The 26,128-nt window shown below is 34.2% G+C and overlaps 1 protein-coding gene across 1 annotated transcript; it reads left to right on the top strand.

Moving 5' to 3' along the window:
* LOC109344674 lies at window positions 10,108–10,746 on the top strand. Its single transcript, XM_019583447.1, has one exon. The coding sequence runs from the start codon at window positions 10,108–10,110 to the stop codon at window positions 10,744–10,746; it is 639 nt and encodes a 212-aa protein (XP_019438992.1).

Here is a 26,128-nt window from a genome sequence, read left to right as displayed (position 1 = left end):
AAACTCCATGAGTTAGGATGAAGTTGGGATGGGGCCACTTCAAGATGCCCCAACACCTCGACATACCATTCGTCAAAGGTTACCCTCACCTCGATCCGTCGGCAAACATACTCATACACGTAGAAAATCCATTGGTTCTTGTTCTCCAATAAAATATCTTGTAAAAACTATTCCTGGTCAGAGGGGCCATACCATTAGACATCATTCGTTGGGAAATTTAGCACGTCTACATTTGGACGCTTGTCTGGAGAATAGAAAGAGATAATACCCAGGACCGGATAAGACCTCCACCTCATCGGAGCTAGACCCTTCCCCGAAGCTCCTATTCTTAGAGAAAGTTTGGCAGAGGTCCGGATAAGACCTCCACCTCATCGGAGCTAGACCCTTCACGGGTCATAACACGAAAATAAATAAGTAAAAGGGAGGAGAAATTACCAAGTATTTTAAAATGAAGGTTCTGGAAGAAAATAAAATTCACTTGTCTGGATACAATAGATGATACAAGCTTGACAAGAAGATTTCACAAACATGCAAGATAATGAAGGATGAAGGGGAAGATCCCCTATTTATAGGGGAGGTCCTGGACCCGGACCTTCCTCGAAGCCCAACCCAAGGACACAACCACCCATTCAAAATCACTCGAGACCGATCCAATGGTGATTCAATAACTAAAACACGAGTTCTGAAACGAACAGACACGTCGGTTGGGCACCCAATGCCTCTAGACGAAACGTTGCCAATTCTCCACGTGTCAAGCAAGAATAGATAGCCATCATGACCTACCCCTACACCTACAAGCTACCCGAGCCCACCAAACCGAAACATCCCGAGTCTACCATGCCGCCCCACTTTGAGCATCCCTTATTCACCCACTAAGGGCGGGACAAACCCACTACAAGTGCCATTAAGGCCTCTGACTCACCATTAATGCATCTTTGACTCACCATTAATGTATCTCTGACTCGCCATTAATGCAAGCGAAAATTCTACCTATCACACCTCCTACAAATTCCTCTTGCCCCCCGATGGATTGATAGTTGCAGACTTGTAGGATGGTTAAGGACAAGCCGACATACTCTTACAATACCCACCAAGTACTAACCAATGGCCAAACAGCACGTCAGCCAATCCAAACTCTATACATAGAAGACCCCTACTAGAAGTATCAATTAATACACATTCCCTCATTTATTGCTTACATTTCTTGCTCTTGCTCTAATTTCTATATTTTTTACTCTCATTCTCTCTCTCCAAAAAACCACTTACTGACTTGGCCATCAGAGAACCTTTTCAAGTACTTCCCCCGACTAGCCGAAACGTTATTCTAATCAAAGCTCCTGACTTTTGTTACTCAACCAGGCACTTGATTCCGACCATACCAGATTAAACATAAAAGAACACTAACAAAAGTGGGGGAAACCTAAAGGTATACTAAATCCCATTCGTCTTCATCTACCTCTTTTGCTCATAAGGCCTTTAAAACAGTGTGATGGTGAGTTGGTAAAGAAAAGTAGTAGTTTCAGAATTTTCTAATTAAATATAGGAATTGATGGTCTTACGTATAAATGTGGCTAAAGAAAAATATGCTATTGACAAGTTTCTCATTCAAACAATATATGTATTAAGTATAGTACAAGCAAGAGAAAGATCTTCATTCTTCAAATTTGTATGAATAAGATATTCCCTAAACATTGTTGGTACATTGGAAACAATCATTGTACAATATTAGCCCTATGCAATCAAATAAGGGGCATAAGAATAAATAGAAGATGAGAAAATAAAAGAATTGGTAATGGGTTAGACCAATTATGTCTGCATCCTTGAGCGCACTAAGCTTCTACAATAATATTATTAGAGAATAAGGACTACAAACACTACCACAAATGGAACTAAATGCCCATGAGTTGTTTCTAATTGATGCAATACAATTAATAAGAGGGGACTTGATTCCAATATATAACACTAATGATCTCATCCATTACAATATTAGACAATTTGGGACTTCATGTAATAACCTTTTTTATACAACCTAACAATCTTGACCTTGATTGAAATAGACGAATATGTCGCTCGTTTATCTTAGTCAGTTAGCAACTTATGCAACAAAGTCTTATGTCTAACAACTTTAGTTCATAAGATAAAGAAGTATGACATGTAAATCATGTCTCTATGTGAAGTAGTCCATGCATGCAAGTTGAGTTAAAATGCAACACCTCAATTGTATTTGTCACAAATGCCTTGGTCTATACTAACACTTTACAAAAAATAGCTCTACATCTAGGAACTATAATGGTAAAATCAAGTTTTATGAACCTTAAAGCATACCTCTATCTCTAGTTATCTATGTCATTCAGTTTGAGAGTTATAAAATCATAAGATTAGCACTATGTCTAGATACTAATATGCATAATATGATCAATATTACAAGTCTATGTCTAGAAAATGTACTACTTGTTGAGTTATGCAAGTTCAGAATAATGCAAGTAAGAAACTAAGCAATTTATTTATTAATCATGCATAAGATGATCAAACTTAAAGAAAATATTAAGAAAATAAAAAAAAACAAAGATAATTAAACTTATGAATTAATAGATGAATAAGTATGTATAAATTAAGCCTATATTACATCTAATCTCAAGAAGGGTTTTAGCTACTTATGTTCACAAGGTGTAAGTAAGATAAGGATAAAACAAAACTCATGGGGTTATAGAACTACACACAAATGAGCATTAATTAATTCTTCTAATACTTACACTTTGATCCCATGACTCTAATGACCCAAACTACCCTAGAAACTAAAAAATGATGTATTAAAAATCCATATTAATTACAAAGTGTGTCTTTTGGCTTGAGTTAGAAGTTCTTAAATAGTGTTTGCAAGCTGGTTCATGCGCTCAGCGCACTACATGTGCGAATTCTGCAGCTTACTATTCGTGACCTTTTAGTGCACTAACTTGTGTTGGGTGCACCTCGGTGTGCTCAACATGCCACCCATTGCGCTTAGCTCGTATAGGTGCCCTCAATGCATATGAAATAATGGCTAAATTTTTAGAAACTTTCCTCGTTGCTTTGAGCGCATTCACTTTTCATATTTTGATGATCTGATCGTTCAAATTCAATATACATCAATTAGGAACAACATATCTAAAATTCAGCCCGATCCAATGATGAACTAATGCGGTATTGCAAGTTTACTCGAACTACTCATGGCTGAATCCTTCATTTTGTCTGGAACTTATCTTTTTTGCAATAATTCCTCCGAACTAAGCCTACAAAGTAGTCCAAAGGTGAGATTTGACCATTTAAACAAATTTTAATCATGTATTAATAAAATTTCATTCATTTGGATTGATTAAGTAGTTAAAGTGCCATAAAAATAGTGCATAAAATATGATTAATTTCGCACTGAGCAAACTCTCACCAACATAGAACCTTTTTTTTGTCCCCAAACAAGAGTCCAAGCTGAGTTTTTAAAAATTATGCTTGAGTTTTTCAAGTAGCACTTACACATTAAGTGTCATGGCATACACTCAAAAGCTTGTTATTCACACAAGTAGGCAAGTTTACTAAGGAATTTCAAACTCAATCAAAGTATGATATATAGTTCATGCAAGTCATTCCTAGCTACATACTCAAATTTAAACTTCATTATTTTAACAATTCATATGCCAATAAATCAGGAAGTATGAACTCTCAAATGTTTAATGATGTTTGAAGTTTATATCTCTCATAAGCATGTAATAGTCAAACAATAGAATCAATTTTGATATGATCTCATGATTAATCAAGAATGATAGATGATATGGATCACTAAGGTCTTTCAAAGGTGTTCCAGATACAAAGATGTTCTAATAGTCTAAGAGAGCATATTCTAACTTCATGCACCACTTCTACTTATATTACAAAATAATTTTATTTCCTTTTTTCTTTACCTTACCCCGCCAATTATATTCTTATTTGTACTCTTTCTTTTTGGAGAATTTTTATTTTTGATTTATAAGACGAGTGGCAACTATTAATCTAGCTTAAGTTTGCAATCAACAAATAATCTAGGCTCAAAGGGGCTGACAAGGGATAATAATGTCAGTTTGAATGTATTTAGGCCAAGTGAGTTCAATCAAACAATGTCTTGATCATATCCATATCCATATTTTTATTTTTTTCTCAGATCGTTTTAGAGTTGCAAGCAAAACTAACAGTGCAAGATATCACAACATTTCAAAATTTCATGCAAAATGTATAACTCAATACTCACATCACTCAACTTACTCATATAACCTCGTGATTTAAGCAACTTCATGTTGTCATCTTAAAAGAGTTGCATACATTTCAATAAATATGTTATTCCTTATGCACTTAACCCATCATGCAAAGTATAAATCTATTCATGCAATCAATCAACTAAGAAACCAAAAATTTCAGAACATAACGGTCCACACACGTTAATGAACAACAAATAAAAATGAAAATGATTCTATACAGATTTACTAGCTCCAAATATAGGCCAAATTCACCCCCTCTGTGGAGTTTAGACTGTCTTCAGTACAACAACTAAAATCAAGGTCCAAACTGCACACTAACACACATCAAAAGCACAAAAGGTACAAAAACATAAACAAATGCCAAAACAGAAAAATAAACTAGGTTGCCTTCTATGAAGCGCTCATTTAACATCACTAGCTTCAAGGGTCATGTATCCTTAAGGATCACATAGTTGTAAAAATTAAAGTAGCGCAACATTTGGTTGCTTATACCACTCCAGTATGGTATTCTCCCTCTTTAGACATGAGCCAATAGTAGTTCTCCTCTTAATTTTTTCTCTACTCTTCCACCTTATTCTATGACTCATATTTTCTCTCATTTTTTAAAAATATTTTTATGACCATTACTAATTTAGTCGTAATTGTTTTAATTTCTCTCTCTAATATATTATCACCCTCTTCCTCAACAATAGTTTCTAAAAATAATTCCTTAACATTATTCTTATCAATTGGCTAACCAACCATTGTAAAGTCGGGGCTGCATTGCTTTTTCGAATCGGATTCGATGTTTGCACTCAATGCTCTTTTTGGTACTCGACTGTCCGCTTTTCTAATTTCTCACTTAATTTCTTGGCCAACTACTCCCTCTGAATATTTGAATCTCTTAAGATAGTAGTACTCATTTATTAGAATTGGTACAAAGTGTTTTCTAGCTCAAAGAGTTTGTCCACTAGCTTAGGTGTGTACTACTAGGGCGGTTGATATGGTGAGGGTTCAATGATCTTCTAGTTAGCCATATAGACTTGTATGAACTCATTTAGAGTGTCTTCTAATATTGGGATTTTGTGCTCATATGGTGGTTGGTAAGGTGGTTGTAGGCTAGGTAACTATGCATATGGCCTCCATGGTTGATCATATGTTTGGTTGAACCTCCAATAGTTGTTCTAATTGTAAGCATGTTGAGTTTATCATTATTTAACTCCCATGTATTGTACCTCCTCTACTTGAAGAGGTAAACAATAGTATATTCGGTGATTACTATAACACATACCACACCTCATCCTTTTTCGCCTAGGAAGAGAGTTTTGAAGTTGTTGAGGAAGTCTGGCCATTTGTTTGGCAAGTACATGCAGATGATGAGAAAGCGTTATGCCTTGGTCGAGAAGTGTATCATAGGTGTCCAAGTCGTGATCTAACAACATATAGTGTATCATAGGTGTCCAAGTCGAACCTTTGGCCTGCACAAAAAACTCAAACAAAACTACTGACAATTTAATTTGTTCAGAGAGAAAGACAACAAAAGCAAGAATAGAAAATTAAAAACTTAAAATAAAATTTTTGTTGTTGTAATGTTAAGTATCTAGACGCAAGTCCCTGACAATGACCTTATTTTGCTAACTAGCAAATAGGATTATAATACTACCCACAATGTTGGAAACAAGTATATAGTATGGGGTTGTTGTATCCAAAAAGACTTCCTAGATACTAGCCTTTCAACTAAAAATTATTATTTTAAGTTATGATTCAAAAGGTTGTTTGATTGGTGACACAATTAATCAAATTTGTAATAAATAGGAAAGGAGAGCAATGATTGAACTTCACACTTGCTATCTGTACTTACCTAATTCTTAATTTACATCCATTCAGTAGTGATTAATCCATACAATAACCTCAAAATTTCTAAAAGCTAATGTCTTAGTCAGTTAGTAACTTATGCAACAAAGTAGCAACTTCAATTCATAAGATTATGAAATATTATTTCCAAATCATGTCTCTATGTCAAGTAATCCATGCATGCAAGTTGAGTTAAAATGCAACTCCTAAATTCTATTAGTGACTAATGTCTTGGTCTATACTAATACCTTACCGAAATAGCTCTATGTCTAGTAACTATAATGATAAAATTAAGTTTTATGAACCTTCAAGCCTACCACTATGTCTAATAGTCTACGCCAATCAGTTTGAGAGTTATAAAATCACAAGATTAGCACCACGTCTAGATACTAATATACATGATATGACAAATCTTACAAGTTTATGTTTAGAAAATGTACAACTTGTTGAGTTATGCAAGTTCAGAATAATGCAAGTAAGAAACTAAGCAATTTATTTAATAATCATGCAATAAGATGATCAAACTTAAAGCAAACATTAAGCAAATACAAAAACTCAAAGATAGTCAGAACTTTATGAATGAATAGATGAGTCGGTGTGCATACATCAAGCTTGTGTTACATTCAATCACAACAACAATTTTAGCTACTTATGTTCACAAGGTGAAAGTAAGATAGGGGTAAAATACAACTCATACGGTGGTAGAGTCAGACACAAATGAGCATAGATTAACTCATCTAATACTTACAGCTTGATCCCATGACTCAAATGAGCCAAACTACCCTAGAAACTCGAGTTGGAAGTCCTTAAATAATGTTTGTATGTTGGTTGATAAGTGCCAAAAATTCATAAATTTCATACACTTTTTATGGCACTTATCCTTGGCAAAATTGAGAAAACCAACTTAATTCAACACGTTTTAGATAAAATATCACAATCTTATATATATACTTTGTGTATATCTTTTATACTTTATTTTGTAGGATTTAGTTATAAAAGAAATGAAATATTCAAGTGCAAGCAAAGTGCTCAAAATAGGCCAAAATGATCCATACATGACATGCTTAAGCTTAGCATGGCCAGCTGTGTGCTTAGCCTTAGGTATGACTCACCGAAACTTGGTCTATATCGAAAGCATGAAGTCAACATGAGGCTGCTCACAAAGCATCTTTGCTTGGCCCAAATGCATACTCAGCGTGACCTGAACACCAACTTGGCACGATCAGACTCAACTAGGTATGGTCAGAATACAAGCATGGCACGAGCCACCACACGCATGGCACACACTAAGTGCTAATTCAAAAGCTTAGCATGGCACATGGAGCACCCAACATGGAACCAAGCACCAAGCCACATCAACAGGCACGGTCAAGCCGCTTAAGCAGACAGCTCAACGGTGCCAAATAGGCACTTAGCGGTGGGCACTCAGCAAGTTGGCCATAGTTAACTTAGCACCCAATCATGCTTACCTCAGGCATGACCTCACCCTAAGTAGCCTCCTTAGGCTTTTCCTAAGTAGCTCACAATAGCTGGGCCAAGTAGCTCACAATAGCTTGGGTGACTCAGCCCTAAGCAGGTGACTAAGCTGATTGGCCAAGTGACCAAACCCACGCTGAAGGGTTTGGTCAGCAACTTAGCAGTGGAAGGGAGCAGCTTAGCGGGATCCTAGAACTCCTATAAATAGGAGGCACTTAAAGGCTAAAATACATTCATCACTTCATCAACTTCACACATTCACTCTTCACACCCAAATTTTTCTCTTCTTCTACATTTTCTTCTTTGTAATTTCTTGGAGAATTCCTACTCCAAAGTAGCTTAGGTAATTTTGATTTGTAAGTTCTCTTTAATTCAAGAGGAGAAGGAGTAGTCAAATAAGATGCAAAAATTCATTTTACAATATCATTTGTGCATGGTAAAGTGTCTTAAATCCTTGGATTAAGATGGCTAGTGCTCCTAAATCTTAGTTGAATTTTTGGCTCACTAATATTTCTTTTAATTTCTTGTTTCATTATGTTGAATTATGTTTAAGTTATTACTTTTGAAATTTCAATTCTTTTGAAAGTGTTTAATGCGGTTTTAGCTTGATCACCTAAAACTTGATTTCAAGATCCAAAATGCTTCTTTTTAAAGTCTTGACAAATGAACTAAAAAGTAGGAATACACCTGAGATCATTTGCCAATTCAAAGCAACCATTTTAAGCAACTTGTAATCAAGGCTAATCAATGTTTACAGAGCCTGAAATAAGGCTTGACAATTTATTTCGTCGAGTAGCAGTTTTCTATTGATTATTATATTTTGCAAGGTTTAAAAGTTACTTTTTCTCGCTGGGGGACTGCGGAAAATTTTATGAACTGATATTTGGAATAACCAAAATATAACACATAACTTTACAAACATTTTTCGTAGAAACTTGTTAAGGAATATTTCCATCATTCAAACTCAATTTTCTCCTCAAGAATTTGTGCATATACTGTTTATGTTTACTTGTTAGAATGTTAAAATTTCATAAACAAAACCAACCAAAAATATGTTCAATCTTTATTAGTAATATAACATGTTTATAATAAATATTCTATTAGAAAATTTCTTGTGGTTCGACATAACCTTATATTATACTAAAATTGAATCTTGAAAGAGATACAAATGTAAAATAGTAAAGTGTTAATAAATAAATTTTATCTGTTGACAAAGAAAGAAACATTGAATCGATGTGCAATTTAATTTATAAATTGTATCTTTGTGAAAAGGAAAAATACACAGTCATAATGAGTTATCTGACTACTAACTTTTATTTTTAGTCATTTACATTTCCGCAACTAACATTTACTTTCTGTCATTTACACTTCCGCAACTAACATTTATTTTCTGTCAATTAAATTTTGCAACTAACGATTTATTGCTTTATTCATTTATTCTTTACCAATCTTCTATAAGGAAGTAGTTCGGCTAATAAACGGAAATAGAAATAAATATCACTCATTATCGCTTGTGTTAATTTTTTAAATTCCTACTAGTAAATTGGTTTTGGAATTTATTCCACAAAACCGAGATGGTATGAAGTTGTTAATAATTCAATAAAACTAAGTTTTTGATCAAATGGAATATTGTTGAAACCATTATGCCAGCGTTGGGAATTCTTCCTAACAAAGCCGAGATGATGAGCAAAGAATAAACCTATAACTAAATAAATAGATCGGAAATTGGCTAACACGACAAGAAAACTCTTTCAACAAATTGGCGCCGATGCTGGGGAATTGCTAAATAATAGAAATTATTATTTACTATGCTATATTATTAATAATCTTGTATAAAAATCTTTCACTTTTTGTATAAATTAATTTGAATTTGTATAAAAAATGAACTTTATTCTAATCTTGTTTATTATATATGCTTTAGATTTCTTTTCCTAGTAATATTTTGGGAAATAGATATATTTCCATTTTTGTTTTAATTTCAGGAATATGGCTTACAAGTAGAACATTGATATTCACAATGAAGTTGATAACTTCATGAAGGCGTTTAAACATAAGTTAGATCATGTACATAAAAAATTAGCAAAATTATCCAAATAATTGATGAACATCAAAAAAGAAATTTTTTTGTGTAAAGATTGCAGCCAACAACATAGCCATGTGCGTAAGGCAATTTGTTTCATAAACCAACAACAATCACTTCACAACAAACTGAAGGAGATATTGGAGCAATTTATGAAAATAACCATCATGCATCAAAAAGGCACCGAAGATACTATCAAAAAGATAGGAGATCAGATCAGGAAAATAACTGAAATTCAGTCAAACTCATTTATTTCAGCACATTGGGAAAGTATCAGAACTAGAAATGGGAAAGTTGTGGGTGTTGAAAAAGAAAAAGGATTAGAAGGAAAATAAGAAAAAATGAAAAAGAAAAAAATTGTACAAAAAAAATGATATATTAGAAACTAGCAGGGTACAAAAAGAAAAACCAATACTCGCCAGTAAAAGAAAGAATACCATATCCCACAAACGGTTTATGGAATTATTCAAGTCTTTGCAAATCAATACTACATTTTCCGTAGCTTTGGAGCAAAGGCCTGTATACTCCAAATTTATGAAGGAATTTCTATCCAAAAAGAGAAGCTATCAGGTTGTAGAAGTCATTCACCTTAATGCAAGTTGCAGTGCTATCTTGAAATCCAACATACCTCGGAAACAAGAAGACTTATGCAGTGTGACTAACCCGGTCACAGTAGGAAAAGTAAATGTGGGCAAAACACTTGTTGACTTGGGAGCCAGTGTCAGCCTAATACCATTGCCATTGATGAGGATAATTGGAGGTGTTCAACTGAAGCCAACTAGAATGTCTCTACAACTTGCCAATAGATCTATAAAATATCCAGAAGGAGTTGTTGAACATGTTATGGTTAAAGTTGACAGATTTCTCATTCTTGTTGACTTCATCGTCATTGACGTTTCTGAAGATGTAGAAATACCTCTCATTTTGAGGAGGTCGTTCATGAGAACGGCGATGATGGGGATATACATGGAAAATGGCAAATTGAAAGTCCGTGTAGATGATGTAGAAATTCAGTTTGACATTTTCAAGGCGTTGCATCATCCAAAGGACAAGGGGCCATACTTTCAAATAGTTGTTCTTGATGAGATTTGTTAACAACCTCAACTGGATGAACCTTTAGAGATGCCTACAGATTTTGTATAAGGGGATCGGATCAAAGAATTGATCAAAACTCTTGATGCAAAAAAGGAAGATAACCAGAGTGAAGACAACAAATCAACATTTCAGCTAGAGTTGAAGGAATTTCCGTCCCACTTGAAATATGTGTTTTTGGAAGGAAATTCTAACAAACCAGTCATTATCAGCAATCTGCTATCCACTCTGGAAGAGCAAAAATTGGTTCAAGTATTGGAACAACACCAAAATACACTTGGTTGGACATTGACATATCTGAAAGGAATCAGTCCTTCCTATTGTATGCACAAAATTATGATGAAAGATGATTACAAACCTTGTGAACAACCATAAAGAAGACTCAACCCAACTATGAAGGAAGTGGTCAGAAAAGAGGTGGTGAAGATGCTCGAAGCTGGTATGATTTACCCTATTTTAGATAGCAAATGGGTAAGTTCAGTTCAGGTAGTACCTAAAAGAGGAGGGATGATGGTAATCCAAAATGAAAATGATGAACTAATCCCAACCAGAGCCGTTACTGGGTGGAGAATATGCATAGATTACCGTAAACTCAATGCAACCACAAGAAAAGATCATTTTCCATTACTTTTCATAGATCAGATGCTTGAAAGATTAGTAAGGAGAGCCTTCTATTGTTTCCTAGATATATATTCAGGATACAACCAAATTGATGTCGATCAGTTAGACCAAGAAAAGACAACACTTATCTTTTCGGCATGTATGCTTATCTGAAAATGTCGTTCGGATTATGTAATGCTCCTACCACTTTCCAAAGATGTATGCTGGCTATTTTTGTCGACTTGGTAGAAAAATGCATCGAGGTCTTCATGGATGACTTTTCAATATTTAGGGATTCATTTCATTTATGCCTGAAAAATATGGAGATAGTGTTGGAAAGATGCGTGCAAACAAACTTGCTACTAAATTGAGAAAAGTATCATTTCATTGTAGCATAAGGAATTGTATTAGGGCACAAAATTTCAGCAAAAGGAATGGAAGTCGAGAAAGCAAAGATAGAAGTGATAGAAAGTTGCCTTCACCAACTAACCTCAAAGGAATAAGGAGCTTTCTAGGACACGCTAGGTTCTATCATAGATTTATCAAAGACTTCTCGAAAACAGCTAAGTCCCTTTGCAATTTACTTCTTAAAGATTCTATTTTTAATTTTGATAATTCTTGTTTATAAGTATTGAATCAATTAAATTATAGCTTGGTAACTGCCTTGTCATAACCACACCAAACTAGGATCTACCTTTTGAATTAATGTGCTATACAAGTGATTACACAGTTGGTGCAGTTTTGGGACAGAAAAAAGAACGAGTTTTTCATGCGATACACTATGCTGGTAAGGTTTTAAATGAAGCACAAGTTAATTATGCAACCACTGAAAAAGAGTTACTAGCCATAATATTTGCTTTGGAAAAATTTAGAAGTTATTTGATTGAGGCCAAAATTATTATTTATACTAGCCATGCACCAATCAAATATCTTCTAAAGAAACCCGACTCCAAGCCATAATTAATTCGATAGGTGCTACTTTTATAGGAATTTGACATAGAAATTCGTGACAAAAGCGGAAAAGAAAATCAAGTGGCAAATCATCTATCACGATTAATCAACAAATAAGTCATTATAGAAGAAAAATAAATAATCGAGGAATTTCCAGATGAAAAGCTATTTCTTTTGGTAGAACGACCATGGTTTGTTGATATTGCAAATTACAAATCATCATGAATTATTCCTGAAAATTTTAAATATGTACAACAAAAACAATTTCTCAAAGAAGTTATCCATTATGTTTGGGATGAACCATACTTGTTTAAATAAGGGGCCGATAGCATTATAAGGAGATGTGTTGATTCTAATGAAGCCTAGAATATATTATGGCATTGCAATGGTTCAACCTATGAAGGGCACTATAATGGAGAATGAACTGCTGCCAAAGTTCTCCAATCTGGTTTTTTCTGGCCTACCCTATTCAAAGATGCCCGCAAATTTGTTCAGAAATGTGATGCCTGCCAAAAAACTGGTGGAATTGGGAAAAGAAATGAAATGCCCCTTCAAACTATTTTAGATATTGAAATTTTTGACTGTTGGGGCATTGGTTTCATGGGACCTTTCCCACCATCTTACTCAAACGAATACATCTTGATGACAGTTGTCTATGTTTCTAAATATGTAGAAGCAATAACAACTCCAAAAGTGGATGGCAAAACAATTATAAAATTTTTGAAAAATAATATTTTTTGCCGTTTTGGAATACCAAAAGTACTTATAAGTGATGGTGGTTCTCATTTTATAAATTCTCAATTACAAAAAGTTATGGAATATTATAATGTTAAACATAACGTATCATCACTTTATCACTCACAAACAAATGGGCAAGCTAAAGTATCCAACCGTGAACTAAAAAGAATTTTAGAAATAATTGTCTCTTCATCAAGAAAAGATTGGTCACAAAAGTTGGACGATAATTTATGGGCTTATCGAACTACTTTTAAATCACCAATTGGTCAAACTCCATACCAACTGGTTTATGGGAAAGCTTGTCACTTACCAGTTGAATTGGAACACAAAGCCTATTAGGAACTTCAATTTTTAAATTTTGATTTGAATGATGCATACACAAAAGGGAAGAATCAACTACATCAATTCGAAGAAATGAGGCTCTAATCCTACGAATTTCCAAACTTTACAAGGAAAAAACGAAGAAGTACCATGACTCCAAAGTCCGAATGAAAAACTTTTTCAAAGGACAAAAGGTGCTTATTTTAAATTCGAGACTCAAATTGCTTCCAAGAAAATTCAAAACAAAATGGTCGGGACGTTTCTTAATTAAAGATGTAAAAGCATATGGGGCAATTGAGCATGAAGATGATGAGTCCAAGAGAACTTGGAAGTCAATGGACAGAGGCTAAAGCCATATCTTGGTGATGGATCAGAATCCGTCATCAATGCAGAACAATACTAAAACCTCTACGGGCTAAAGACAGGCATCAAGCAATTGATGTTAAACAAGCGCTTGCTGGGAGGAAACCTAGTAGTTGGTTAGCTTTTAAATTTCTTTTTCTAATTTTTGTTTTTAAATTAAGTTGTGTATTTAAAGTAATATGTTATTCTTTAAAAAAATTTATATGCATCAACCATCTCCTTAAAACCAATTTTTCCATTGGCTTGAGGACAAGCCATCACTTAAAGAGGGGAACATGGTTTAATGCATATGTAAAAAATTTAAAAGAAAGTTAATATTGTTTATAAGTTTCTATAGTTATTTAAAAAGTAATTTGGTTGTCCATAAACTTAAAAAAAATTCAAAACCGAAATCAAAGTGGCTAAGTAAATCCATTTTGGCATGATTAAGAAATTGCTAAGCACATTTTGACTTCAGCTTTTATTGAGCAAAATGAGATATATGCTAAAACATTTGTGAAAAATCCACATAATGTCATAACTTGAAATTTTTTGAAAATAGAATTTAAATTTGTGTAACATGATCTTTGCAAACATTTTTTTAAATCAAGAAGTATAAATCTAAGCCAAGTGAGGGAGTGAGCCAAAGACATGACGATCGCCATTTGACTTATCTAATTAAACTTATTTGAGTCTTTAAATCTCTTAATTGCATAAGATTGATAGGAAGTGATCAAGACATGTTATTTCTTTAGTTGAACCAAATGACCAAAAAGTCTAAACCAAAAATTAGGATTATTCTTTGATAAGCCCCTTTGGGCCAAACAAAGTAAAACATTTTTCAAAATTATCCCACAAACCGAAATTGAACACAATGTTCTAAAAAGAGAGCATTAATTTTTAAAATGGTGTTTGAAAGAATCAAGTTGGAGGATATTGGTGGACTTGGCTTCTTAAAAAGAAAAGGATAAAAAAAAATCTCAATCTCTTTACAAAAACAACGTTAAAAAATAAAGTGAAAAACAAAAAGAGATTGAGAAATACAAGCCAAAAAAGTGCCAAGGTTCAAAACTAAGAGGTTGGAAAATAAAATTATGGAAAAAAGTAACAAGCCAAAAAAGTGCCAAGGTTCAAAAACTAAGAGGTTGGAAAAGAAAATTATGGAAAAAAGTAGAGTGAAGTACTTCATTGAGAAAATTTTACAAAATGCTCTCTTTTTACTTGAACTTAACTTGATTATCTAGAAAAACCATGATTATCCAAACTAAGCCTCATTAAAACCGGAAAAAATACCTTAGTGATCCTTGATTGATTATGAAATTTAAGGGAATAGGTGAGACAAAGAACAAATTCAAATTACTACAATCAAATTGTTGAAAAATTGAGTGAAACACTTACCCCTTTGAAAAAGTTCCAATTTTGAACTTGTGTGCAAAAACACTTTTTGATTGAAAAATATTTGCTTAGGTAAATAGTTACACACTTTTGATGAACAAAAGCATACATTTTTTGTTTGAAGCATTATGCATAAAAAAAATTCAAAAATCATGAAAAATCTCATTGAAAACATTTTTTCATGCTTAAGTAAATTTCTAATCAAGTCAATTATATCTTGAAAAATTAGCCAAGTCTTGAATTCAGATGTGCTTTACCATTTGTTTAAGGACAAACAAAGCCTTAAGTTGGAGGGAGTTGATAAGTGCCAAAAATGCCTAAATTGCATACACTTTTTATGACACTTTTCATTGGCAAAATTGAGAGAACCAACTTAATTCAACATGTTTTTGGATAAAATATCACAATCTTGTATATATGTTTTATGTATTTTTTTCTGCTTCATTTTGTAGGATTTAGGTAGAAAAGAGATGGAATATTCAAGTGCAAGCAAAGTGCTCAAAATAGGACAAAATGATCCATACATGACATGTTTAAGCTTAGCATGACAAGTTGTGTGCTTAGCCTTAAGCATGACTCACCAAAACTTAGCCTATGTGGAAAACATGAAGTCAACATGAAGCTGCTCACTAAGTAGCTTAGCTTGGACAAAATCCACGCGTGACATGGACACCAACTTGGAACGATCAGACTCAACTAGGCACAATCAGAACACAAGCCTGACACGAGCCACCACACGTATGGCACACGCTAAGTGCTCATTCAGCAACTTAGTGTGGCACCTGGAGCACCCAACGTGGAACCAAGCACCAAGCCACATCAACATCAAGCACGGTCAAGCTTCTTAAGCAGGCAGCTCAACGGTGCCACATAGGCGCTTGGCAGTGTGCACTCAACAAGTTGGTCAAAGTTAACTTAGTACCCAAGCATGTGTACCTCATATATGACCTCACCCTAAGTAGTCTTCTTAGGCTTTTCAGAAGTAGCTCACAATAGTTGGGCCAAGTAGCTCACCATAGTTGGGTGAGTCAGTCCCATGTAGGTGACTAAGCTGTTTGGCCAAGTGACCAAACCCATGCTGAAGGGTTTGGCCAGCAGCTTAGCGGTGGAAGGGAGCAACTTAGCGGGATCCTGGAACTCCTATAAATAGGAGGCACTTCAAGGCTAAAATACATTCATCACTTCATCAACTTCACACATTCACTCTTCACATCCAAAATTCTCTCCTCTTCTACATTTTCTTCTTTGTAATTTCTTGGAGAATTCCTACTCCAAAGTAACTTAGGTAATTTTGATTTGTAATTTCTCTTTAATTTAAGAGGAGAAGGATTAATCAAATGAGATTCAAAAATTCATTTTGCAATCTCATTTATACATGGTAAAGTGTCTTAAATCCTTGGATTAAAATGGGTAATGCTTCTAAATCTTAGTTGAATTTTTGGCTCACTAATATTTCTTGTAATTTTTTGTTTCATTATGTTGAATTATATTTAAGTTATTATTTGGAAATTTTAATTCTTTAGAAAGTGCTTAATGTGGTTTTAGCTTGATCACCTAATACTTGATTTCAAGATCCAAAATGCTTCTTTTTAAAGTCTTGACAAATGAACTAAAAAGTAGGAATACACCTTAGTTCATTTGCCAAATCAAAGCATCCATTTTAAGCAACTTATAATCAAGGCTAATCAATATTCACGAAGCCTGAAATAAGGCGCGACAACTTATTTCGTCGAGTGGCAGTTTTCTTTTGATTAGTATATTTGCAAGGTTTGAAAATTACTTTTTCTTGCTGGGGGATCGAAGAAATTTTATGAATTGATGTTTTGGAATAACCAAAGTATAACACATAACTTTTACAAACATTTTTTATAGAAACATGTTAAGAAATATTTCCATCATTCAAACTAAATTTTCTCCTCAAGAATTTGTGTATATTATTGTTAGAATATCAAAATTTCATAAACAAAACCAACCAAAAATATGTTCAATCTTTATTAGTAATATAACATGTTTATAATAAATATTCCATTAGGAAATTCCATGTGGTTCGACATAACCCTATACTATAGTACAATTGAATCTTGAAAGAGATACAAATGTAAAATAGTAAAGTGCTATCAAATAAATTTTATTTGGTGACAAAGAAAGAAACCTGGAATCAAAGTGCAATTTAATTTATAAATTGTATCTTTGTATAAAGGAAAAATACACAGTCATAATGAGTGATCTAACTACTAACTTTTATTTTCAGTCATTTACATTTCCGCAACTAACATTTACTTTCAGTCCTTTACATTTCCGCAACTAACATTTACTTTCTACTGCAACTAATAATTTATTGCTTCATTCATTTATTCTTTACCAACCTTCCGTAAGGAAGTTGTTCTGTTAATAAACGGAAATAGAAATAAATATCACACATTATCATTTGTGTTAATTTGTTAAATTTATACTAGTAAACCGGTGTTGGAATTTATTCCACAAAACTGAGATGGTATGAAGTTGTTAATAATTCAATAAAACTACGTTTTTGATCAAATGAAATATTCTTGAAACCATTATGTTAACGTTGGATATTCTTCCCAACAAAGTTGAGATGGCAAGAAAAGAATAAACCTGTAACTAAATAAATCGATCAGAAATTGTCTAACACGACAAGAAAAATCTTTCAACATTGGTTCACGCGCTCAGCGCAATGCCTGTGCGTTGAGTACAACCTCCAGCTAGCTATTTGCAACCTTTCAATGCACTAACTTGTGTTGGGTACACCTCGGTATGCTCAACCACAACCCATTGCGATAAGCTTTAGTAGGTGCGATGAGCACAGACGAAACAATGGCTAATTTTCAGAAATTTTTCTCGTTGTGCTAAGCACAAGAAACTACACTTAGCGCATCCTTTTTTTCATATTTTAACGATCTGGCTACTCACTTTGAAGATCAATCAGTTAAGAACAAAATATCCTAAATTCAGATTGATCCAACGATGAACTAATGCGGTATCACAATTTTACTTGGACTACTCATGGCTGAATCCTTGCTTTTGTCTGGAATTTATCGTTTTGCAATAATTCCTACAGATTAAGCTTGCTAAGCACTCTAGATGTGTGACTTGACCATTTAAAGAAGTTTTATTAATGTATTAGTACAATTTCATTCATTTGAGTTTATTAAATGGTTAATGTGCTGTAAAAATAGTGTATAAAATATGAATAATTTGGCACTTAACAACACCTTCAGCAGAAAGAAGGGACGAAACATGTTGTTATGGACTATTCAAAGTCCATAAGATATATTAGGTGATTAAAATATTTAGTTAATTTTGAAATGAAATTAATAGTAAAGAGACAATGTTGGTTATACACCTACTTACCACTTTGAGTAAGAAGCTAGACACTACATGAAAATGAATTAAATGAAATTAAGAAGCTAGTTCACTACCCAAACTCGTTTAGACTCATTCAAACTCATTGCGATCTCTATCTACATACATCTTAAAAGATATTGATATTTAATTACTTGTTAAAATATTGTACTGTATATTAAAAAATTAAATTGAAATGAATGATATCCGAACTAAAGTAAAAATATCTATATTCAACTTAGTGTGTTACTCTTGGGATATATACAAATGGGTTTGCAAAAGTTGAAGTCATTCAACTTTAAATGCTTATTTGTACTCTTCCCTAATTAATCATAAATTCAATAAAATAAATCTAAAATTATGATTGATTTAATAAAAATGTGGATAAACAATTTGGAATGTTAATAGCAATGTATATAAAAATAGAGACATCAAAAGTTGCACTAACCGCAACTAGCTTGCTCAGTAAACAAATTAAAAGGGAAGTGACATATGCATACTTAAAATCTCGTATATATTGCAACATGGAAAAAATGCGAGGAGCAATAATGGTTTGCAAAAAACCAATTGTGCAACTCACCCTATCTGTTGCATGTGCATCAAATTAAATTTCATGTGCAACCATTATAACTCAATCAAAATCCATGCATAATGGAATTCTTTCCTCTTGGTCCAATGACAACATATAAGATTGCAGAATCATACATGAACATGTATGTGACATGGACATTGTGCCATGTTATAATACCTATACCTTTTTTTATATTTGAGGGCAATTTTTGTGGGTGTAGGGGTGAATTGCTGGACAAATCTTCTTTGGCAGTAACTAAGCTTCTCAACCTAATCACCTAAATGAAATGCAGTTGAATTGCCAACGGCCAAAGAAGTCATTGCCCAGTGATGCACCCTCAAATGACTCTATGACTTATGTTGTGAACTTAGTTGATGAATAATTGTTGGATTTTCATGTATATAATATAGTGTAGGTGATGATAAAACTTGGGCATGCATATATGCACAAACCAAGGATATTCCATATCACATCCTTTCTTTAGCAACTAGGTACTAGAAAGAAAGTGGTGCATGGGACATATCGATAACGAGGCCCTTACTATAAGTGTTTACTATATGTTATTTATATGATATATTTTTGCCTTCTGAATTCTTTTACCATCTCCTTCAGTATTTAAATTTAAATGAACATTCATGGTGCAATATTTTCTATTATCTATATGCATATTCACTAAGGCATTACCAAGGCCAAAGTTCGAGCAACTACGATCGATGCTAGGAGTTACAAAGATGTGCATCAAGGAGGAGTGATAAAATATTGATGCACACTTTCTAGAAGCTTCCACACTTGTGTAGAAACAAGTAGTGATGATTGTACCATAATATCTAGAATTATCCTAAGCTTCTAGTATATTCTATTATAGGCATTTAGTATTATAATTAAAGAAGTATCTAGAAATCTTGAGAAAAATGTATACTAGATACTTATGGAACCATCTAGAAATTCATAAGTGTTGTAGAAAGCCTATAAATAGGCACTCACCCTTCATTTGTAAAGCATCCAAATAAGAAGCAAATTATTCTAAGTTGTGTAGCTCCAAAGCTTCTCCACTTCTATTTTCACTACTATAACTTCCATTTCTAAAATACTATCAGTGGCATCAGAGCTACGTTTGGTCATACACTGGGCGTAGAATATTACTCTATCCATTTCCAACTATCTCCAAGAATCTCACATCCAAACTAAACCATATTTATACACTTTGAGCTATGGCTAGCACTATTCAATCATCATCAATTCCTATCCCAATTTTCACTGGAGAAAACTATGATTTTTGGAATACAAAAATGACTACTTTCTTCCGGTCCCAAGATTTGTGGGATATTGTAGAAGAAGGATTCACTACTCCAGAGAATACTTCAACTCTTACCGTGGCTCAGAAAAAGGAGTTGAAAGAGAATGTGCAAAAGGATGCAAAAGCGTTATTTATTCTACAACAAGCCTTGGCGGAGACTATCTTTCCAAGAATAATGGGAGCTACAAGTGCCAAAGAAGCATGGGATACACTAAAGGAGGAGTTTCATGGCAGTGATAAGGTACGCACCATTAAACTTCAAACTCTTAGGCGTGAGTTTGAATTACTTAAGATGAAAGAGTCTGAGACCATAAAAGACTATTATTCTAAAATAAAAGAAATAGTCAATCAAATGAAAGCCTATGGGGAAAATATTCTTGACAAAAGAATTGTTGAGAAAATTCTGATTTCAATTCCCCAAAAATATGACTCAATAGTTACTACGATTGAGCAAACCAAAGATTTGTCTACTCTATCAGTAACAGAACTAATGGGCTCTCTAGAAGCTTATGAGCAAAGATTGAGTAGGCATGATGAAGGTTCACTAGAAAATGCCTTTCAATCAAAGCTCAGACTAAGGTCTCAGAATAAAGAATATCAAAGAAGAAATAATATTGGTGCGGAACATTCTAGAAACAAAGAGATTTCTAAAGATTTCTCTAGAAACAATCAAGCAAAATATCTTCCTTGCGGCATATGCCAGAAGTCAGGCCATTCAGAAAAATATTGTCGATATCGAGGAAAGATACAATGCCAATATTGCAAAAGATTTGGGCACTCAGAGCAAAATTGTCGCAACAAAAATAATCATCAGGCCAATTTCACTGAAGAATGCAAACATGACCAACAACTATTCTATGCCAACCAAGTCTGTAGTCGTGATAAAGAAGAAAACTGGTACTTGGATAGTGGTTGTAGTAACCACATGGCTAAGGACGGGAGCATTTTCAAAGATATTGATGAGTCTGTCAGAGTGCAAGTTCGATTAGGTAATGGCACCATGGTTGAGTCTAAAGGCAAAGGCACTGTCATGGTGGAGACACAATCAGGTACGCGACTTATCAAAGATGTCTTACTAGTTCCTAACCTTAAAGAAAATCTCTTGAGTATTGGCCAAATGATGGAAAAAGGTTACTCTCTCCACTTTGAGGGAGATACATGCAATATATATGACAATAATAGAAAGTTTGAAATAGCCCAAGTTAAAATGGAGAAAAGAAATAGAAGTTTTCCAATAACTTGGAAATATGCTACTAACATCGCTATGAAGGTTCAAGTTGATGAATCATGGCTATGGCATCGAAGATTTGGTCATCTTAATAACCAAGCCTTAAAGCTATTATATCATAAAAGAATGATGAAGGATCTTCCATGCATCCAAGAGAATGAAGGAGCTTGTGAAGGATGTCTACTTGGGAAGCAACATAGACTACCTTTTTCAAGTGGGAAATCTTGGAGAGCAAAACGCTTGTTGGAGCTCATCCATACTGACGTATGTGGACCAATGAGGACGCCATCCCTCACTAATAACAGGTATTTCATCCTCTTCATTGATGACTTTTCTAGAATGACATGGGTCTATTTTATAAAAGAAAAATCAGAAGTCTTTGGAATATTCAAGAAGTTCAAGGCCTTTGTCGAGAAGCAAAGCGGGAAACATATAAAAGTACTCAGAAGCGATCGTGGCAAAGAGTACAACTCTCACGAATTTGATAAATTTTGTGAGGATGAAGGCATAGAGCGTCAACTCACAGTTGCTTACACTCCACAACAAAATGGGGTGTCTGAAAGGAAAAATCGCACGGTCATGGAGATGGCTAGATCGATGCTCAAGGAGAAAGGTTTGCCAAACACCTTTTGGGCCGAAGCAGTTTACACAGCTGTCTACATAATGAATAGATGTCCAACAAAGGCAGTCGAAGGTAAAACTCCTATAGAAGCTTGGAGCGGTAGGAAGCCATCAGCTAAACATCTAAGAGTTTTTGGATCTATCTGTTATATACATGTCCCAAAAGAAAAGAGACACAAACTAGAAGACAAGACGATAAGAGGCATCTTCTTGGGATATAGCACACAGTCAAAAGGCTATCGCATATACAATCTAGAAACGAAGAAACTTATCATCAGTCGAGATGTTGAAGTTGATGAAAGTGCCGCTTGGAACTGGAATGAAGGCAAGATTGAGAGACACAACATCTCCATACCAACACAACAACCACAAGTAACTGGGGAAGTAGAAGAAGCAACAGAAGATCCAGGTACGCCAACTACACTCCCACATGAACAATCTTCACCGGAATCTTCTCCGAGACGAGTAAGATCCTTAGTAGATATATATGAGACATGCAACTTGGCCATAGTTGAACCTGGAAGCTTTGAAGAAGCATCAAGGCAAGAAGTATGGGTCAAGGCAATGGAAGAAGAGATAAAGATGATCGAGAAAAACAACACGTGGGAGCTAGTAGATTGTCCAAAAGATAAAGACATCATCGGAGTAAAATGGGTGTATAAAATAAAGCTCAATCCTGATGGCACTATACATAAGCACAAGGCGAGATTAGTAGCCAAGGGCTACTCCCAACAACCAGGAATCGACTATAATGAGACATTTGCTCCAGTTGCTCGTCTAGATACTATAAGAGCTCTAATAGCTCTTGCAGCAAAAAGAGGATGGAGCATTTACCAGCTAGATGTCAAGTCTGCATTCCTCAATGGAGTACTTCAAGAAGAGATCTATGTGGAGCAGCCAGAAGGGTTCATGAGCAAGGGCAACGAAAACAAAGTGCTACGATTGAAGAAGGCTCTATATGGCTTGAAGCAAGCTCCTCGAGCATGGTATAGTAGAATTGACCAGTACTTCGTCGATAAAGGATTTAGGAGGAGTAAGAGTGAGCCTACACTATACATTAAGTCCCAAGGTCAGTATGATACTTTAATAGTTTCCTTGTACGTAGATGATCTTATATACACTGGAAACAATATAAAGATGATAACAGAGTTCAAAGAAGACATGATGAAGACATTCGAGATGACAGACCTAGGCTTAATGCACTACTTCCTTGGAATTAAGGTAAAATAAAGAAAAGAAGGTGTATTCATCTCACAGAAGACATACATAGAAGAACTACTAAAGAAGTTCAAGATGTGTGAGTGCAAACCAGTTGCTACTCCGCTCGTGACTAATGAGAAGCTACAGAAGGACGATGGATCTCCACAGGCAGATGCATCTCTCTACAGGAGTTTGATCGGGAGTCTTCTATATCTCACTGCCACTCGACCAGATATCATGTATGCTACAAGTCTTCTATCAAGATTCATGCAAAGCCCGAGTCAAATCCACTTTGGAGTTGGAAAAAGAATTCTTAGATACTTACAAGGAACAAAAGAGTTCGGTATATGGTATCAGACCAACACCAACTCAACATTACACGGCTACACTGACAGTGATTGGGCAGGTTCGATGGATGACATGAAGAGCACATCTGGTTATGCCTTCTCACTTGGATCAGGAGTGTTCTCTTGGGCGTCAAAGAAGCAAGCAATCATTGCACAATCAACAGCAGAAGCTGAGTACGTAGCAGCTGCAGAGACGACTAACCAAGCTATATGGCTTAGACGAATACTCAATGATATGGGAGATCAAGAGATGGAGCCTATGACAATCTATTGTGACAACAAATCGGCGATAGCGATAGCAAAGAATCCAGTCCATCACAACAGGACAAAACATATCGCAATTAAATATCATGTTGTCAGAGAAGCAAGTGAGAATAAAGAAATAAAGCTCGAGTATTGCAAGACCGAAGATCAAATTGCTGACATATTCACTAAGGCATTACCAAGGCCAAAGTTCGAGCAACTACGATCGATGCTAGGAGTTACAAAGATGTGCATCAAGGAGGAGTGATAAAATATTGATGCACACTTTCTAGAAGCTTCCACACTTGTGTAGAAACAAGTAGTGATGATTGTACCATAATATCTAGAATTATCCTAAGCTTCTAGTATATTCTATTATAGGCATTTAGTATTATAATTAAAGAAGTATCTAGAAATCTTGAGAAAAATGTATACTAGATACTTATGGAACCATCTAGAAATTCATAAGTGTTGTAGAAAGCCTATAAATAGGCACTCACCCTTCATTTGTAAAGCATCCAAATAAGAAGCAAATTATTCTAAGTTGTGTAGCTCCAAAGCTTCTCCACTTCTATTTTCACTACTATAACTTCCATTTCTAAAATACTATCAGATATATTTGTCCACTTTTCCAACTTTCTTAGTACATATTCAATTACTAAAATAAAATAAAATATTTTTTGTATGTTTTTTAACATAAAAAAATAATCACATATATTATGCTTTAACTATTTAATTATAAATTAATTATCATTAGTTTTGCTTGATAGATTAAATTTTCTTCTCCACTACTCTTTTTCTTCTGTTTTCTGTCCCGCCCATCCACTTTAGTCTCTCAAAGGTACCACGAATGTTTCTTCATAAAGAAAGCATGCAATGATATTGTTAGATATTCATGATCAGTATATGACAAAATAATTGGTATTTAACCTATTGAAACACAATTCTCACTGTTGGGTAAAGAATTGCGTATTGATTCTTACTAACCAATTTGTGATTATTTTACGAAAATAACGAACTAGATTTTCAACTATAATTTAAGTTAAAAAAGAACAAATAAAAAATAATATTTAGTGAACTTACCTGCATGAATGAGTTACAACAAACAAAAATAATTTTATCCTTGTTATTCCTCCAATGGTGAAATCAAAGTTGATTCAAACCTTCAAAGTGGCACTAGAAACAGTTGCACACATAGCTAAAGAAACCTTTAAAGGGTCACTGCATTCAAATAGTAGAATAACACTGTCCTTTTGACAAGAGCAGAAACTTTAAAAACTAGCCAAGTGCAGAAAATGTGCCATCATATTTAGGTAATTAACTTTTTAGTATCTTGGAATAATAATCTCAAAAGGTGAGAAAGAAAAAAATAAGTTTGATGAGGAGGAAGATCCAGAGGCATGCTCTCCATGCCAATCTAAATTTTAAAATTTTAAATAAAAAAGTCAATTGTCAAGTCATTTTTTATCTCCTTGAAATATTTCTCTACAATTTATTTATCAATGACTGATTTGAATATTATTGCATATTTGCATGCATGTACTGAGGCATGCTTTTGTGACTGGGAGCCTGTGTCCACTCGGGGTAACAATAAGGTTCTTTGTGTTATGGCATGTTGGTCATGAGTTAAAATCTTAGAAACAACTTCTTATAAGAATAAGATTATATATATTTATCTTCTTCAAATCCTATTTCGTGTGAGCCTCATACTGGAATATCTTGTTTTACGTAAGTAGACTTTTGTACTCTCTACGGTCTTTTGCATATTAGGGGAATCTTTCAAAAGGGATGACTGGGTTGCATGGCACTTTCAACTCACAAAGCTCTATGTTAAAATAGATGTGTTTTCTGTTTTGTATAATTGATTAACAATATGGTTAACCGATTATGTAGTTAGTTACTTCAATTAGTTAAGTTGAGTTTTGTTTGTGATTTTACTATAAAATGTGAGTCTTACACCTTTGTAATCACAATTCAATAATGAAAATATTATCATGTATTCTTCAATACTCTAGTCCAATTCTTTTTTTCCTATGAAGCTTGAATCTTTGCTCTTCTTGTTCCTATCTTGAGTTCTTTCTTTTCAAGTATGGAAATCCATGTTTTAACATGATATCAGAGCATAATTATTCATTTATTAGCTTCTGTTGTTTATCCATCATTCCAAG

This window comes from Lupinus angustifolius, chromosome LG01 (genome assembly GCF_001865875.1).
Source record: "Lupinus angustifolius cultivar Tanjil chromosome LG01, LupAngTanjil_v1.0, whole genome shotgun sequence".
NCBI lineage: Eukaryota > Viridiplantae > Streptophyta > Magnoliopsida > Fabales > Fabaceae > Lupinus > Lupinus angustifolius.
Note: the sequence above shows the minus strand (reverse complement) of the source record. Positions and strands in the feature narration are given on the sequence as shown.

Excerpts from the sequence above, each read along its gene's own strand:
- LOC109344674 (XM_019583447.1), top strand. The coding sequence starts at position 10,108 with ATGGAATTATTCAAGTCTTTGCAAATCAATACTACATTTTCCGTAGCT.